Source organism: Myotis myotis, unplaced genomic scaffold (assembly GCF_014108235.1).
Source record: "Myotis myotis isolate mMyoMyo1 unplaced genomic scaffold, mMyoMyo1.p scaffold_m19_p_14, whole genome shotgun sequence".
Taxonomy (NCBI): domain Eukaryota; kingdom Metazoa; phylum Chordata; class Mammalia; order Chiroptera; family Vespertilionidae; genus Myotis; species Myotis myotis.
This window is the reverse complement of record NW_023416318.1, coordinates 18,710,364-18,725,633: the sequence shown is the minus strand read 5'-3', so window position 1 is coordinate 18,725,633 and position 15,270 is coordinate 18,710,364. Positions and strand designations below refer to the sequence as shown.

The window sequence follows — 15,270 nt, the reverse complement described above, 5'->3', positions numbered from 1 at the left end:
AACATGCTCTTTCCTATTTATTATCTTTGTGTGTTTTTTTGTCACAGCATTCATTTCATTTTTATAACACATGTATATTTCAACATAATTATGTTTTCTTTTTTAAAAAAATACATTTTATTGATTTTTTACAGAGAGGAAGGGAGAGAGGGACAGAGAGTTAGAAACATCGATGAGAGAGAAACATCGATCAGCTGCCTCCTGCACACCCCCTGCTGGGAATGTACCCGAAACCAAGGTACATGCCCTTGACCGGAATCGAACCCGAGACCCTTGAGTCTGCAGGCTGACGCCCTATCCACTGAGCCAAACCGGTCAGGGCATGTTTTCTTAATTATATGTTCATTGGATAAACTTGGAGGGGAAAAATTTTTAAAAAGTTCAATGTGCTATCTTTCCATTCTTCAGAGACAGCCACTAATAACATTTGTTGTCTCTACTTAGAGTTTTTTTCTGTATGTATTTTATTACTAAAGTGCTATAATGAAAATACCATTTAACATTTTTGTTTTACAATTGCTAAATTACTGGGTATATAAACGCTTATAAATGTTAAAAAATAAAATATAACCCTGGCCTGGTGGTTCAGTTGATTGTAGCATCCTCCTGTACACCAAAAAGGTGAGGGTTCGATTCCCAGCCCAGGCACATGCCTAGGTTGTGAGTTCAATTCCCGGTCGGGGTGCATATGGGAGGCAATTGATCAAAGCAACCGATCAATGTTTTTCTCTCTCTCTTTCTCCCTTCCTTTCTCTCTCAAATCAATAAAAACATATTCTCGGGTAAGGATTTTAAAAAATGATAAAAATAATAAAATACAAAAGACTATACATATAATTAAAAATATACACAAACCAGGAAAGAACAATGCCTTTTAAGCCTTCTGTGTGCCCTTATCTATTTCATCCCACTCCCTCTCTTCTCAGAACTATACTAAAATTTTGTTTATAATCCTTACTTTCTTTATAGTATTACATATATATTTGTCTCCTGAAATAAGACACTATTTAATTTTGCCTGTTGTTTTTAAACTTCCTCTAAATCAGTGGGTCACGACCCCTTTGCGGTCGAATGACCCTTTCACAGGGGTCGCCTAAGACCATCCTGCATATCAGATATTTACATTACGAGTCATAACAATAGCAACATTACAGTTATGAGGTAGCAACGAAAATAATTTTATGGTTGGGTCACAACATGAGGAACTGTATTTAAAGGGCCAGAAGGTTGAGAATCACTGCTCTAAATGTTATCATATTATAGGAACTCTTCTGCAACTTATTTTTAAATTTATTTGCCTAATATCGCAGTTCTGACATTCATCTATACTGTTGCATGCAGCTGAAATTCATTCACTTTCTCTGTTGCATAAATGTATTTATCCATTCTCCTGCTGATTGACATTTGGGTTGTTTCTAATTCCCTGGAATATAAACTGTAATATTGTAAGCATTTTTGTACAAATCTCTTGGTGCACAAGTGTCAGGACGTTTGCTGGGTATATATATACCTAGGAGTCGAATTATTAGTCAATAGGTTACATACTTCTTCAACTATGCTAGATAATGCCAAATTGTTTACTAAGGTGGTTGGCCCAAATTATACTTTCATCAGCAGTGAGATAAGCTCCTTTCATTCTTTGGTGTGTGTTTTTTCTATTTTCTAATAAGCTTTCTTTTACTCTCTTGAGTTTTATTTTTTTCTGCAACGTATTTTTTTTTAATTCCCAAGATATGAGTATAACTTTCCAGTGTTTTCTGAAGCTTCTGCATATTGTTCCTTGCTGTTCATAAAAATGAGTCACAGAAAGCTGATTAGAAGCTCTGTACAGGAGCAGGGCTTGACAACTGGGGGCTTCAATGATGAGCCAGGAACCCCGGTGCTTCAGCGGAGGATCCCAGCATCAAATGTCAGTGAGGAGAGTCTTCTCTCTGGGGCCATGCAGTCACTCCAGAGAGGATTCCCTGGAGCTCCTCCCTTCTTGGGGAATGTCTGACGGCTGTGGCATTCTCAGAACCAGGTGTGATTAAGAGGACCTTACCCATCAGTGTGCAGGCTTTCATCTCATCCCTGCTTTCAGTTCAGCACCTCTCCCTAGCTTCTTCACTGGGGCTGGGATACAAGTTTAAAGCCTCCCTCGTCAAGTGTTTCCACAGTACGGAAGGTATCTCACTACTTCTCAAGCAGATTTTCAAGTCCCTTGGTTGTCACCCTCATATCACATCCCCATCGTCTACAGTATCTGGCCCCTCAAATTTCTGTATCTTTCTAGAGTTTTGAAAAACAGACTGGCTGTCACTGGAATTCTGCTCTGTAGACACTCGATGTTTAGATTTTTAAGCTTTGCTAATTCCTTCATCCCATCTTCCAAAAATCAACTGCAATCGTCTCCTCTCCTATTCTTAGTCTTTGTGGGTTTATGTCTTCTTTATTTTAATTTAATCCACTTTCCCTCATTTTAGAAGGATTTGGGGAGGAAACAAATGTGTGTTAAATCCACCTGTTTAACTGGAAGTTCTATCCTTAATATTTTAAGCAAGGCAAAAAATGAAATTTAAATGACATTCATCTGTAATTATATGTTTGAGATAAAGAAATGGTATTTTAAGACCCAGAGTCATAGAACCATGAACAGACTCTTGCACCTCAGAGGGAAGGCACGGGAGGGTTGGTGGGAAGAGATCAACCAATAAACTTGTATGCACATATGCATAGCCCATGGACACAGATAATGGGGTGGTGAAGGCCTGGGGCCAGCGCTGGGGGCGGTGGGGAGTATGGGTGCGGGGCTGGCAAAAGTTAATGGGGGGAAAAGGAGGACCTATGTAATACTTTCAACAATAAAGATTTTTTAAAAAAATAATAAATGATACTTTATAAGGTAAAGCCATATACATACAACTGTCCTCTAAAATTCAAGAGTTGCTTTGGGTAATCAAAGAAAAAAAAGATTTTGTAAAATATGTTCCTTAATGATATATACTTTATAATACTAATAAGCATTGTTAGAACACACTTCTATTACTCCCCCACAAAAAAACTGAAATGCAAAGAATATGAATATGATTAATTGTATGTCTTAGCTATATGTTTGAAATGTTACTTTCATATTAAATAGAAATGCCTTTACCATTAGTTAGCCTGAAAATATTTATGAATATAAATCAGTCATTATGAACAATTCCAGCAAATATTGAACATGTATGTATTTTAAGAGGAAAAAAATATTAGGCCAACAAAATTAATTTTCACAACAGAAAATCTAACTCAAGCTGAAAAAATAAGTTAAGCAGAGTTAAGAAATTATTTTCCATTAGCCAATTTTTCATTAAGAATAAAGAAAATAATGCAACTCCAGCTGGAAAATCTAGGCTCTAACCTTTGTTAGTATTTATTTATAATGTTGTAACTTATATTTGAAAAATATTGAAATTAATTCGAGCTCATTTACCGCCAATGTGTAAGGTATTCTTCAAAGACCACAGGTGCAGTTCAGTCAAGCAGAAAGACATCTGATGGCAGAAGGAATCTCTGTCCTGTTTAAAAAATAATTAAAAGGATGTGCCAATTAATTATCTCCGATTGCCAATAAAACCAAGATCCCTAGAAATAGCAGGATCATTTGCTACTACTAATATTTGAAATATGGTTCATTAGAATAAACACTTTAATATACCCTTGGTTAGCCATCCAGGAATAAACTCTAAAAAAAGGAAAAAATACACTTATTTTCCTAGATTTACTATTGTCATCACATTGTGGTAAGAAGAATAAAGATTTGAGTTTGCAATGACGTGTGGTTTTTAAGAGTCTGAGTATATTTAAAAATATTTCATGTTTAAGCATTTTAAAAAACATTTTTTAAGGAAAGAAAACATCTGTTAGGTAGTTATTAAGTACAAACATACTTTTTGGTGTATTTTTAATGTACAAAGCAAATATTTACTATCTCTCACATACAAATGGGTTAATTAAAATAAAAATTGCAAGGTAAATGGTATATAGTTACTATTATAAGAAACACATATACTTAGAAGTAAACTATGAGAAACCATGTTAGTATTCAGGTTAGTTTGTTATTCTACTCCAACTCCAATAAAAATAACAACAAAAAATGCACATCCTGTATTTCCTTCCAGTTTTACTAGCAGGGGTTAGTGGTGGGTATTACTGCTAACTTTTTTTAAAATCAAGTAGAACCCAATCAATTTTAACTGATTGGAAGAAGATCAATCTGAATCAGAAAAAAAGTCAACATTTTATAAATATTTAAAAAGAATTTATATAACTTTCAAATATTTGCTTGGAGATACATCTAGTACCATACTCTATGTACTCTTTACTACATATTAGAAACACATATAGTAAACTACCAGCACTTTCTTTTTGGATTTCATAAAAGAATTGTTCTTTCCAATAAACTTCTGAATAACAAAAGAAGCTTAAAAATATTTTAAGACATCTTTTAGATGAAAAAATAAAATCTCAGCTTCTTTAACATTAGGAGTGACTAATAATATTTCCCATAATATTCATGTGGGTGATAATACAAAATAACTTAAGACACAGTACAAAATTCTTAGGCCTTCCTTCACCTTTACATTTGACTTCAATGCCTTTTATCATCAAGAAACATGCAGTTCAACTAATAAGACACTGTGCTAATTATTAAAACAGCAGAGTGAGCAATGTAGCAGCATAAAAGAAGGGCCTGAGCCTGCTTGGAACAGCGGGTCTCTAAGAAAGCTACAGAGAAGTTGTAAAATGTTAGCAGAACCTTAAAGAACTAGAGGATTCCACCAATTAAATGAAGATGATAATAACAGATAATACTAAGTACCTACCTCATGATAAGCATTATTCTATACATTTGATATGTATTAACTCATTTAATCCTCATAGCTACTCTTGGAAGAAGTGCCATTATCATATATAATATCCTATATAATAAAAGCATAATAAGCTAAGTGTCCGACTGATCAAGCGACCATTTGGTTAACCACTTGACCAGTCGCTGTGATGCGCATTGACCACCAGGGGGCAGATGCTCCAACCAGTAGGTTAGCTTGCTGCTACGGTCCAGCCAATCAGGACTGGGTGAGAGGACTGGACACACCTTGGAGCCCTCCTGCTAGCTGGCCAACCTCCTGTGGTCCCTCCCCAGCCGGCTGGCCCCCATTGGCCCTGATCGGGACTAGGCAAGATGGCCCCAATCGCCAGCCAGGCTGAGGGACCCCACCTGTGCACCAATGCCTCTAGTAGTTACTTCTATAAGGAGGAAAACGAAGCACAGATAGGCCACACAGCCAGCAGGTAGTGGAGACAGTCTAAAGATGCATGATGAAAAGTGATAGACTAATTAAGTTGAAAAGGGTAGAAAGGAAACAGGCTATAATAATAGTACATTTTGGATTGATATGAATTCACTCTTTTCCTTATATGGAAGTGCCATAAAAAGTTAGAGATGAAACAAAGGATCTTTCTATCCCCAGATCTGCCTGACTCTAACCAAAAGCTAGCTGCCACTGCACACAGGGAGTCGGAAACAGAGCTAGTGGACTGTATTACTACGAAAGAGGACACAGTTCCTTCTCAGAAGGCAACAGGGGAAAAGAGATATTAAGCAAATTACGAGTTTTTCAATTCAGAGTTGACACCTTAGAAGTGACTCTAGCAAGGCTGCTGTGTTCTTTGGAAATGCTTTCATTAGTTTTATGGGGCTCATTTCATAAAGACTACATTATAGTGATTATACTTTGTTTTTGAACTCACATACTTCCTATATTTGAATATGTAAACTGAACCCTTTTCATTGGGATGGGTAAGGTCTGGAATGTTTATTTAAATAATTAAATACTTATTTTTCATTTTTTTAAAGCTTAATGTGTAGACTCTAGATTCTAATTGCCTGGTTTCTTACTCTAACTTCTCGGCTTACTAACTTGGATAAATTACTTAACTTCTCCATTTCTAGGTTCTCCCTACCTCAGGACTGTATTGAGGGTACCATTATTCAGTTATCTTATTGTTGCCATTGACGCTGCTGCTCAATATGTCTAGCATGTACACATTCATATGGAAAAAAATAAAAAAAGTATTAAATATGGTCTCTCACTTTATATAGTTATTTCACAAGATGAAATGAATGAATGAATGAATACTAAGTATAATAGGGATTTTATGAAGGAAAAACATCTGAGTGTGGAGAAGTGTCTATATAAAAGGGCGTATTTGAATTGGGACATGTAAATGGGTTAATATTTCAATGGGATAGGGAAGTGATGAAACAAGTGCACACTTTCTCTGATATTGAGCATCAAAGTCACAACTTCTAGACTATACACGAAAATAAAAACTCACGTTACTACTCAATGTAATGTTTATTTAAATGTCTATAATTAGAATTTATGGCAATTTTGGCAAAGACAAGGTTGAAGTTTAGTTGTTAGTAGCTACATAAAGAGAATTTTATCACGCAAATTAAATATAGATAAAATTTTAAACTGAAACCAAAAGGGCAATACCTTTACTTACTCTTCAACAGAAGTCTGCACTTGAAATGTTAGTCAATTCAATAATAAATAATCTGCCAAAACTTTCCCTGATGACAGAATTGAAGAGTGGAATAAAATTTCCTTTGTAATCCACATTGGCTATTTCTCAGAGGCAGGAATGGTTTTAACTAAAATACCAATAAGTCCACTATTCATATCTTTACTAAGTTTTAAATTCCTAAACTACTCAGAAATCATGTTGTTTGGGTGGAAATAAGCAAAATGAGGTCTATGGGGAGCTTCTCATGTCCAGTGCAAAGCCCTTAACCCTTTGCATTTGGATATAATGGGAAATTCTGAGAATGGTGCAGTGTAGAGTCCATAATCTGGACATGTCTTCCAGTTTGGCACCTAAAAATTCATGTCTGGTTCCAATGAGGGTGGGAAGACAGAAAAATGTATAAGCTGGTTTTCAAAGTGTTCTGATGTACAAACACTGCTCTAGTTACCGTTAAAAAATAAAAGACAAAAAGGTGAGAAAGACATTCTACTTTATAAAGAACCCCTATGTGGCCCCACAGGGAACATTTGTATAAGGGGGGGGGGGGGAATTGACTGTAGGGGTGGTGCCCTGAAGAAAGTAATTAGGACTGGTAGCCCTTCAGATTAGTTGGCTCATTGAGGTGATGGTATCCAGACAAAATGGGATCCAAACCCAGCTGAGAAATGCTGCCCTACTCAGTGCTCTTAGGGACTTCTCTAGGAATAAAACCCAATGTACTTGACTTAGAACTAGAACAAAAGTAGCTATATTGGAGGGAAATGAATGAAAGAATGATTTAACTAAAAATACAGCAAACTGTCTTAATATTGAATAGAGAATAGACATGGTGGCCAAGGAGTAATCTATACCCAGGCGACAATTATCAGCTGATAACGCAGGCCTAACGAGTAGCAGGTACGGCAAGTGAGAAAATAGCAATGTCCAATAATGATTGGGCTTATTTATGAACACGTGACAACCCCTGTGGACTCCACAAAATATGTGTAATTAAGAAGAAGGCTTTGCAGGGATCATGCATTATCAGAGGGCAAAAGACAAATATCTGCTAGTAATACTATATAAAATTAAAGAGAACTGATGGAGTAAATAAAACAAATTTGCAAAAATCTGTAATAACAACTAGATGGACATGGGGGGGGGGGGGACCAAATCAATATCCTTTTTAGTCCTCAAAATGTCTTGCTGTCTCCATAGTGTGAAGTTTTTTCGAAAGATGCAGAGCTTTAAACATCTTGCATTTTACTCAAGAATGTCAGTGGTTGAAAAGAATTTCGTTTAAAAATTCTGCCTGAAGGAAGTAGTCAAGACTGAACTCATATTATTCAAATATTGTATTCGTGCATAAATAGTTGTTTTGTAAGGGGGAAGAATTTCAGAAGAATGCTGGATTCTGCATTTTGGTTGAGGGGTATGAAAAAGGGAGTGTCAAACAAAGTAAGCTGAGAAATGCTGCCCTACTCGGTGCTCTTGGGCACTTCTCTAGGGATAAAACCCAATGTACTTGACTTAGAACTAGAACAAAAGTAGCTATATTGGAGGGAAATGAATGAAAGAATGATTTAACTAAAAATACAGCAAACTGTCTTAATATTGAATAGAGAAAAGAATTATCCAAATGAAAAGAATAGCAGATGGAAGAACTTAAACAAAAGTTGCCCATAATTTTTCATTTATTTTAAAACATCTTTGTAACATTTGCAACTTTCTGTTACTTTAATTTTATAAGGTAGTTTTTATAGTCTCAGATGTCTCAGAAGGTCATTATGAATCCAAACTTCAATCTCCAAGAGAGAATAAGAAGCATGATTTAAACTGAGCATAAACTAAATTTAGATTTCCTTTGTTCTTTTGTGTGTGGGGATTGTTGAGGGGGGAAATCTATGATAGTCCAAATTTTCAGGACAGAGATGAGAGGATCCTAGAAAGCCAATTACAATAAATTAATATTTATTTGACTTAAGAATAATTGTTACCATATAAACTGAATTTTAAGAAAGTAACATGCAAAATAGAAATAGCTGTACTTGATGCTATGGCTTGTTACACTTTTGATAATCTTTTGAAAAATAAAAACTATGTTTTAGAGATAAAGATTACCTTGCCAATAAATAAGTCTGCAAAATACTTGCTTTTCTTGGTTTCTGAAGTCAGCTATTTTGATTGCTTTGGGAAGAACTAAAAGCTTGAGGGCAAATAAGGCCCTAATGTAAAACATGATGGGGAAGAAAGGATTAACAAAGAGAAGACATTGTGCAGTTTAACAAAGATAAATGACATTATGGCGCCAACATGACATTTAAGATGAAGGTGTATTAACAAAATGCCTCAAACAGCCTGAGGGACTATCTTGGGCATGAATTTAGAACATATACTTGCTATTTATTATCAAGAGAAATTCTGAGGAACATCTATTCATCGATTCAAAATGTACAAAAATAAAGACAACTGAAGAGCAGGAATTTAACATAAACCCCTGGCTAGTTGCGTTAGGTGTTCTAGTCATCATTAGATAATTTTCAAATTACATGAAACATAATATATTCCTATAATTCTGATGTTGGTACGCTTGAAGCTGTCCCAGAGGCTCCTTACACTATCTTCGTATTTTCGGATTCTTTTTTCATTTTGCTTTTCTGGTTGGGTGTTTTTGCTTCTTCGCATTTCAAATCTTTGCCTTGATTCTTGCGCTCCTCTGGTCTGCTGTTGGGAGTCTGTATAATATTCGTTATTTCAGTCCGTGTATGCTTAATTTCTAGTTGGTTCTTTATCATAACATCGAGGGTCTCATTAGATTTCTTGTAGATCTCAATAACTTTATCGGCGGCTTCTAGACAGTTCTTGAGAGACCTTAAAAGTGTGGTTCTGAACTCAATATCCTCCATTGACAGTTTTGTCCTGTTTCTTTGTCTCCGGTGCCAGAAGATGAGAGAGAGCAAGATATTGAAAACCTATTTGAAGAAATAATGACAGAAAACTTCCCCTACCTGGTGAAAGAAATAGACCTACAAGTCCAGGAAGCGCAGAGAACCCCAAACAAAAGGAATCCAAAGAGGACCACACCACGACACATCATAATTAAAATGCCAAGAGCAAAAGATAAAGAGAGAATCTTAAAAGCAGCAAGAGAAAGAAACTCAGTTACCTACAAGGGAATACCCATACGACTGTCAGCTGATTTCTCAACAGAAACTTTGCAGGCCAGAAGGGAGTGGCAAGAAATATTCAAAGTGATGAATGCCAAGAACCTACAACCAAGATTACTTTATCCAGCAAAGCTATCATTCAGAATTGAAGGTCAGATAAAGAGCTTCACAGATAAGGAAAAGCTAAAGGAGTTCATCACCACCAAACCAGGATTATATGAAATGCTGAAAGGTATCCTTTAAGAAGAGGAAGAAGAAGAAAAAGGTAAAGATACTAATTATGAACAACAAATATGCATCTATCAACAAGTGAATCTAAGAATCAAGTGAATAAATAATCCGATGAACAGAATGAACTGGTGATTATAATAGAATCAGGGACATAGAAAGGGAATGGACTCACTATTCTTGTGGGGGAAAGGGGTGTGGGAGATGCGGGAAGAGACTGGACAGAAATTGTGCACCTATGGATGAGGACATTGGGGGGGTAAGGGCAGAGGGTGGGGTGGGAACTGGGTAGAGGGGAGCTATGGGGGGAAAAAAGAGGAACAAATGTAATAATCTGAACAATAAAGATTTAATAAAATAAAAAAAAGAAAAACATAATATATTCCCCCATAATATTTTATCTAATGTCATCAACATAAAATTATATTAATACCTGTAAAGCATATGCATGAATGTATTTAATCTACATCATATTATCAGAACTAAAAACATTGACATATTCAACATTAAACAAAATAATTAATTATAAAATTCATGGAAAGGACAAAGGAGTTTCAAAATAAAGAGACTTCAAACTTGGCCCTGGCTGGGTGAGCATCATTCCATACACCAAAAGGCTACAGGTTTCATTCCAGTCAGAATGAACCTAGGTTGTGGGTTCCATCTCTGGTCAGGGAGTATATGAGAGGCAACTGATCAATGTCTCTCTCCCACATCAATGTTTCTCTCTCTTTCCTCCCCTTCCTTTCTCTCTAAAATCAATTAAAAACCTATACTCAGGTGAGTGTTAAAATAAATGAATGAAAGAAAGAAAAAGGAAGGAAGGAAGGACGGAAGGTTGATTTTAAAGGAGAGAGAGAGAGAGACAGAGAGAGAGAGAGACACTTCAAGTTTGGATTGAGCTAATTATAACAGAAGACTAAAGTATTAGGAATACTGGGTCATTTGGACCTGAGAGTTCTATATCTAAATATTAATTAAATATCACACATACTTTGAGCATTTTAGGTATATGACATTTTACCATGCGTCATAGATAGAAAGATTTATAAAGCAGGGTCTCTACCATCAAATAACTGTATCTAGTGCAGCAGATAACATAATCACAAAAAAAATAACAATATGGAATTTCTGTAAGTGCTAATTTAGCAACATAAACAAAGGGCTATGGGTGCTCCATAAATGTTCTAGTTTGATTATAAAGAAATGTTCTTAGAAAGTAGAGGGCATTTTGATAGAGGGAGAGATAAAAAGGAGAGAACAATTTACAAAAGCATATATTAGACAGAAAGATGTAAGGATTATTTGAGAAAAAATAAGCAATTGGTTTGGTGCACAAACAGAAGAGATAAATCAGGGCCACACTAAGGAAGCCTTTGAATGCCAGACTTAGGAATTAAGACTCGATATCCGTTAGGTAGCTAACTAAGGAGTAACGAAAAGTGTCTGATCTGGTAAAGTATTTTAGGAAGGGTAACCGACAGATGAGAATTGTTGTTTGAAGATTAACTGTGTGGGTGGGAATATTAGAGGAGGGAGGAATATTTGATACAAGTGACCAGTTAGAAATGGCATAAGTGACAGATAACACCAATATTCCTTAACAAAGACTTGAATTGGGATGGTGGCAGATGGAATGTAAATAAAGAAACAGATTTAAGTGATCTTGTGAAGAAAGAATCAACAGCATATGAGGACTGATGAATAGTGGAAGTGAGGGCAAAGGAAGAATCTGGAGTAACCACCAAGGGATGGGGATCTGATTACTGCACAGATAGTGACCCTTGCTGTGAACATGGCTCCCCTGAGCAGACATGCCTCCATCATCATGTGCCAGGTAAAAGGGTTCCAGTGCATTCTGTTCACAATGACTGACTCATTTATTCAACGCACACACCTCCATTTTCCTCGTACGTGACCTGGCTATTAGTCTCCTTTATACATTAGCCTTGCCCCCTCAGTTTGTAATTCTGTCTCTTTCTCTTCCTTAGACTATGCTTCAGCTTCTTCACTGTCCCAAAGGACTCACAAATACCATTTTTCTTGGCCACACCTGGTTCCCAGGAACCTCTTGCTCATTGCTGTTCCCACCTGGTATATCCAAGTTTCAAGGGCCGCACTTGACTTAAAACATACTTAGAAATAGGTTAATCTAGAAGAGGAACAAGTTTTGCTAATGTCAGTAAGTTGAATATTAGAAACAGTGGGAATTACAGGTAATAAGTGTAGATATGGGTAGAAAATGTTTGGCTGGTAGCTAGAAATACAGGAAAGAGGCCTGGATCATATAAAAACTATTGAGAGATTTTCTAAATAGAAAGCAAAGTTAAAACTGCTAAATAAGGTCCAACAAGAACATTTAAGTCAAGGGTAAATATTTTTGTAATTCTCCAACAAGGAAAAAATGAAAAAGCCAGATTGAAGAGAAAATGGTATATGTGTGCTTAAGTTATAAGGATCAAACTTGTTTCCAAATTTTAATGTAGAGATGACCTCGATATGGTTTAATGAGAAGTAATTTTTTATGGGGGACACAGACATTAAGTCTTCTAAAGTAGGTGTGGTTCTATTGCTCTGAATGCTGGGCTCCGAGCCAACAATTTCTTCATTCTAATCCTGCTATGACATATTTGCTCCAAATCATTTAACCTCTGCCTCAATTTCCCCACTTGCAAAAGGGATAATAATATTGACCTACATTTGTAAGAGTGCTGTACGTATTAATTAATGTTGTATAATGCTTTGAAGATGAAAAGTGCTGAACATTATTAGTGGGTATTGCACAACTAATTGCCTCTAATGCTGAAAAGTTTATCCTTTAATTTTATTCAAATAGCAGTTATCAAATAAGTGTCCTAGCTTCCTTAGAAACATTTATCTTCAAATGTGATTTTTAAATTATTATTTTAAATATATAGGGCAGGGCAAAAGTAAGTTTACAGTTGTGAGTATGCAAAACAGTTTATTCTTACATTATCATTTATTAATTAATATATTACATAGTAATGCATGCTTTTTGTTTAAAAAATGCAAAAAAATATGGAAGTACTGAATGTTAAAATGAACATGTTCTCCTCCCTATCATCCTCCCCTGAAGGCAGCCACTGCACAGGCAGCACGGCCTGTGTGGCCTTCCACACATCGATGAACTTAGAGTATGTCTACACCCATACTGACTTGGTTTGCATTTTGTAAAGACAGGATTTTACTATACCTACACTTTGCTTTTTTTTAATTGAATACCATAGCATAGATATTCTCCCTCTTAGTATATACAGATTTACCTCAGTGTTCTTAAATAACTGCAAGATGTTCCAATGGATGGTGATCATAATTTAATTAACCATTCCCTTAATGGGAAACATTGTTTCTACTTTTTGCCTTACCAATACTACTACTACTACGAAAATATATGTGCACATCTTATGTTTTGAGAGGTACTGTCAAATTGGCCTCCAAGATTGTACCAATTTACAAGTCCACCGATCATGTGGCTGCCCATTTCCTTATGAGCGCAGTAAGATGGAGTTTTATCAAAGTTTTAATCTTTGCCAATCTGGTAGGTAAATTAATGGATCCTTTTAGTTTTAAGTTCCATTTTCCATTCATTAAAAAAATCAAACATCTTTTCATTTATTTTTTAAACAATTGTGCACTATAAATGACATTTTTCTCGCTTTTGCCCATCTTTTTATTGAGTTCTTTATCTCTTTCTTTGTATATGAATATTAATCCTTTGTTATATATGTTTGGGCATATTTAGTTCTTTGTAATTTTTTTCAACTTTATAAATGAAGAAAATAAGGTACTGTAGAATTCACTCTTTTAAAATTGGGAATAACATAACAGGAAGCTCTTTGAACTCAATTCAGTGAGTGCTGTGCAAAGTGCCATAGCCAGAGGATGGTCTTCACAGCTGCTAAAAATTGGTCAGACGGTGCTCTTTCTAGATGAAGCAAAAGCAGTAGATTCCTATGTCACAACAAAACTTGTGCATCATTCTAATTAAAAAGAGGTTGGAAGAAATTCTGTGCCTAGAAAAAAATAGAAGTCCCTTCACTTTCCCAAAATAAATTGTAACCAAACTCTTGATAGATCTCCTGTTATACTTAAATTTGGAAAATATTTCTCTAGGGTATTGTACAACTGTTTAATTCACTTAGTTAAATAGATCTTGTCAATTTAACATTTTCCCTACTGTAAGCAGTTTTGACATTTAGACAATGTATCAATGGGTTCTTCGCTCTGGCCTGTTTCCTCCTCTTCTTTCTACTCATTACATGCAACAAATTAAATTTCACTAATATTTAAAGATCAGTGTTGACCTTTGCATGGCCGTTTTCTAGGTTCCTGTTAATTCAAACATCTTGTTTGCTGATGCTCATTTTAAATATTTTGCTGCATACAATTTCCAATAGTCCTAAGAGACTTGTATTTAGTTGATGTGCATTTTTCCCATGACCTTGCAAAATAATTGCAATGGTTTATAGAAGGCATTTTAGAAAGAAAGTAAAATAGGCTTGCATAACTAATAATATTAACAACAATAAAATAATCTTTGTTTACCACCACCTCCAACACATGTACCCACCTTTCTGATCTTAAAAAAATATAAATTTAATTGTTTTAATGACATATCTCAATCACAATAAAAAGACAAGGAAAATAGAAATGCTGGCAATATGATCAGCAATTCTAGGTTTTAATTCCATAAGTATACTAGTTTTATGCTACACTTGAATAGACAGAAATGTGATTTTGAAGAAAAAATAAACTGAATTTCAGGAATAATTCCTAAAGAGCTAAGTTACAGACAAGAGAACACTGAAATGCTCTTATCTAAACGAATGCTATCTGCCAAAATAATTTGTCAATTTAGAGTTACTGTTTTAAAAAGTATATAAATCAAAGACAGCTGAAAAGTGAGAGAGAATAAAAAAGATAGAGATCCTTTCTCTTCAAACAGGAAAGACAGTGAAAAATTTTGAAGTAGCCTGCAGCTATACCACCTCAACCTTGTCAGATTTCACTTGTCAACTCTCTGATGACAGATTGCCACCCCGCTCCAAAAAACTAACCCTAGTAACTGTTGAAAGAAATGGCTTCTTATAAAAAGGGGAATATCGCATGCAACCTGATAGTTGTATACTTGAAAATCCTTTTTTCCCAAATGAAACCTGAAAAACTTTTTTCTTTAGCTTTCTATCAAAACTCAGGAGCTAAAGACCTCTCCCACTCTGGGGAAGTGAAAAGAGGATAACATTTTTTAAAATCTATTAAATGAACTTCATTATTTCATTTAATCCTCACAGTAACCTTCTGAAATTATATACTAAATTGT

General features: G+C 35.3%; 1 protein-coding gene across 3 annotated transcripts in view; it reads right to left on the bottom strand.

Moving 5' to 3' along the window:
• LOC118668947 (WD repeat containing planar cell polarity effector) overlaps positions 1-15,270 on the bottom strand; it is a 244,340-nt gene that overhangs the window by 177,865 nt on the left and 51,205 nt on the right. For all 3 annotated transcript variants that reach the window (XM_036334387.1, XM_036334385.1, XM_036334388.1), the window contains exon 2: positions 3,452-3,536. In XM_036334387.1, coding sequence (XP_036190280.1) covers positions 3,452-3,512 — 61 coding nt within the window. In that variant the 5' untranslated portion in view covers positions 3,513-3,536. The remainder of the gene's footprint in view (positions 1-3,451; positions 3,537-15,270) is intronic.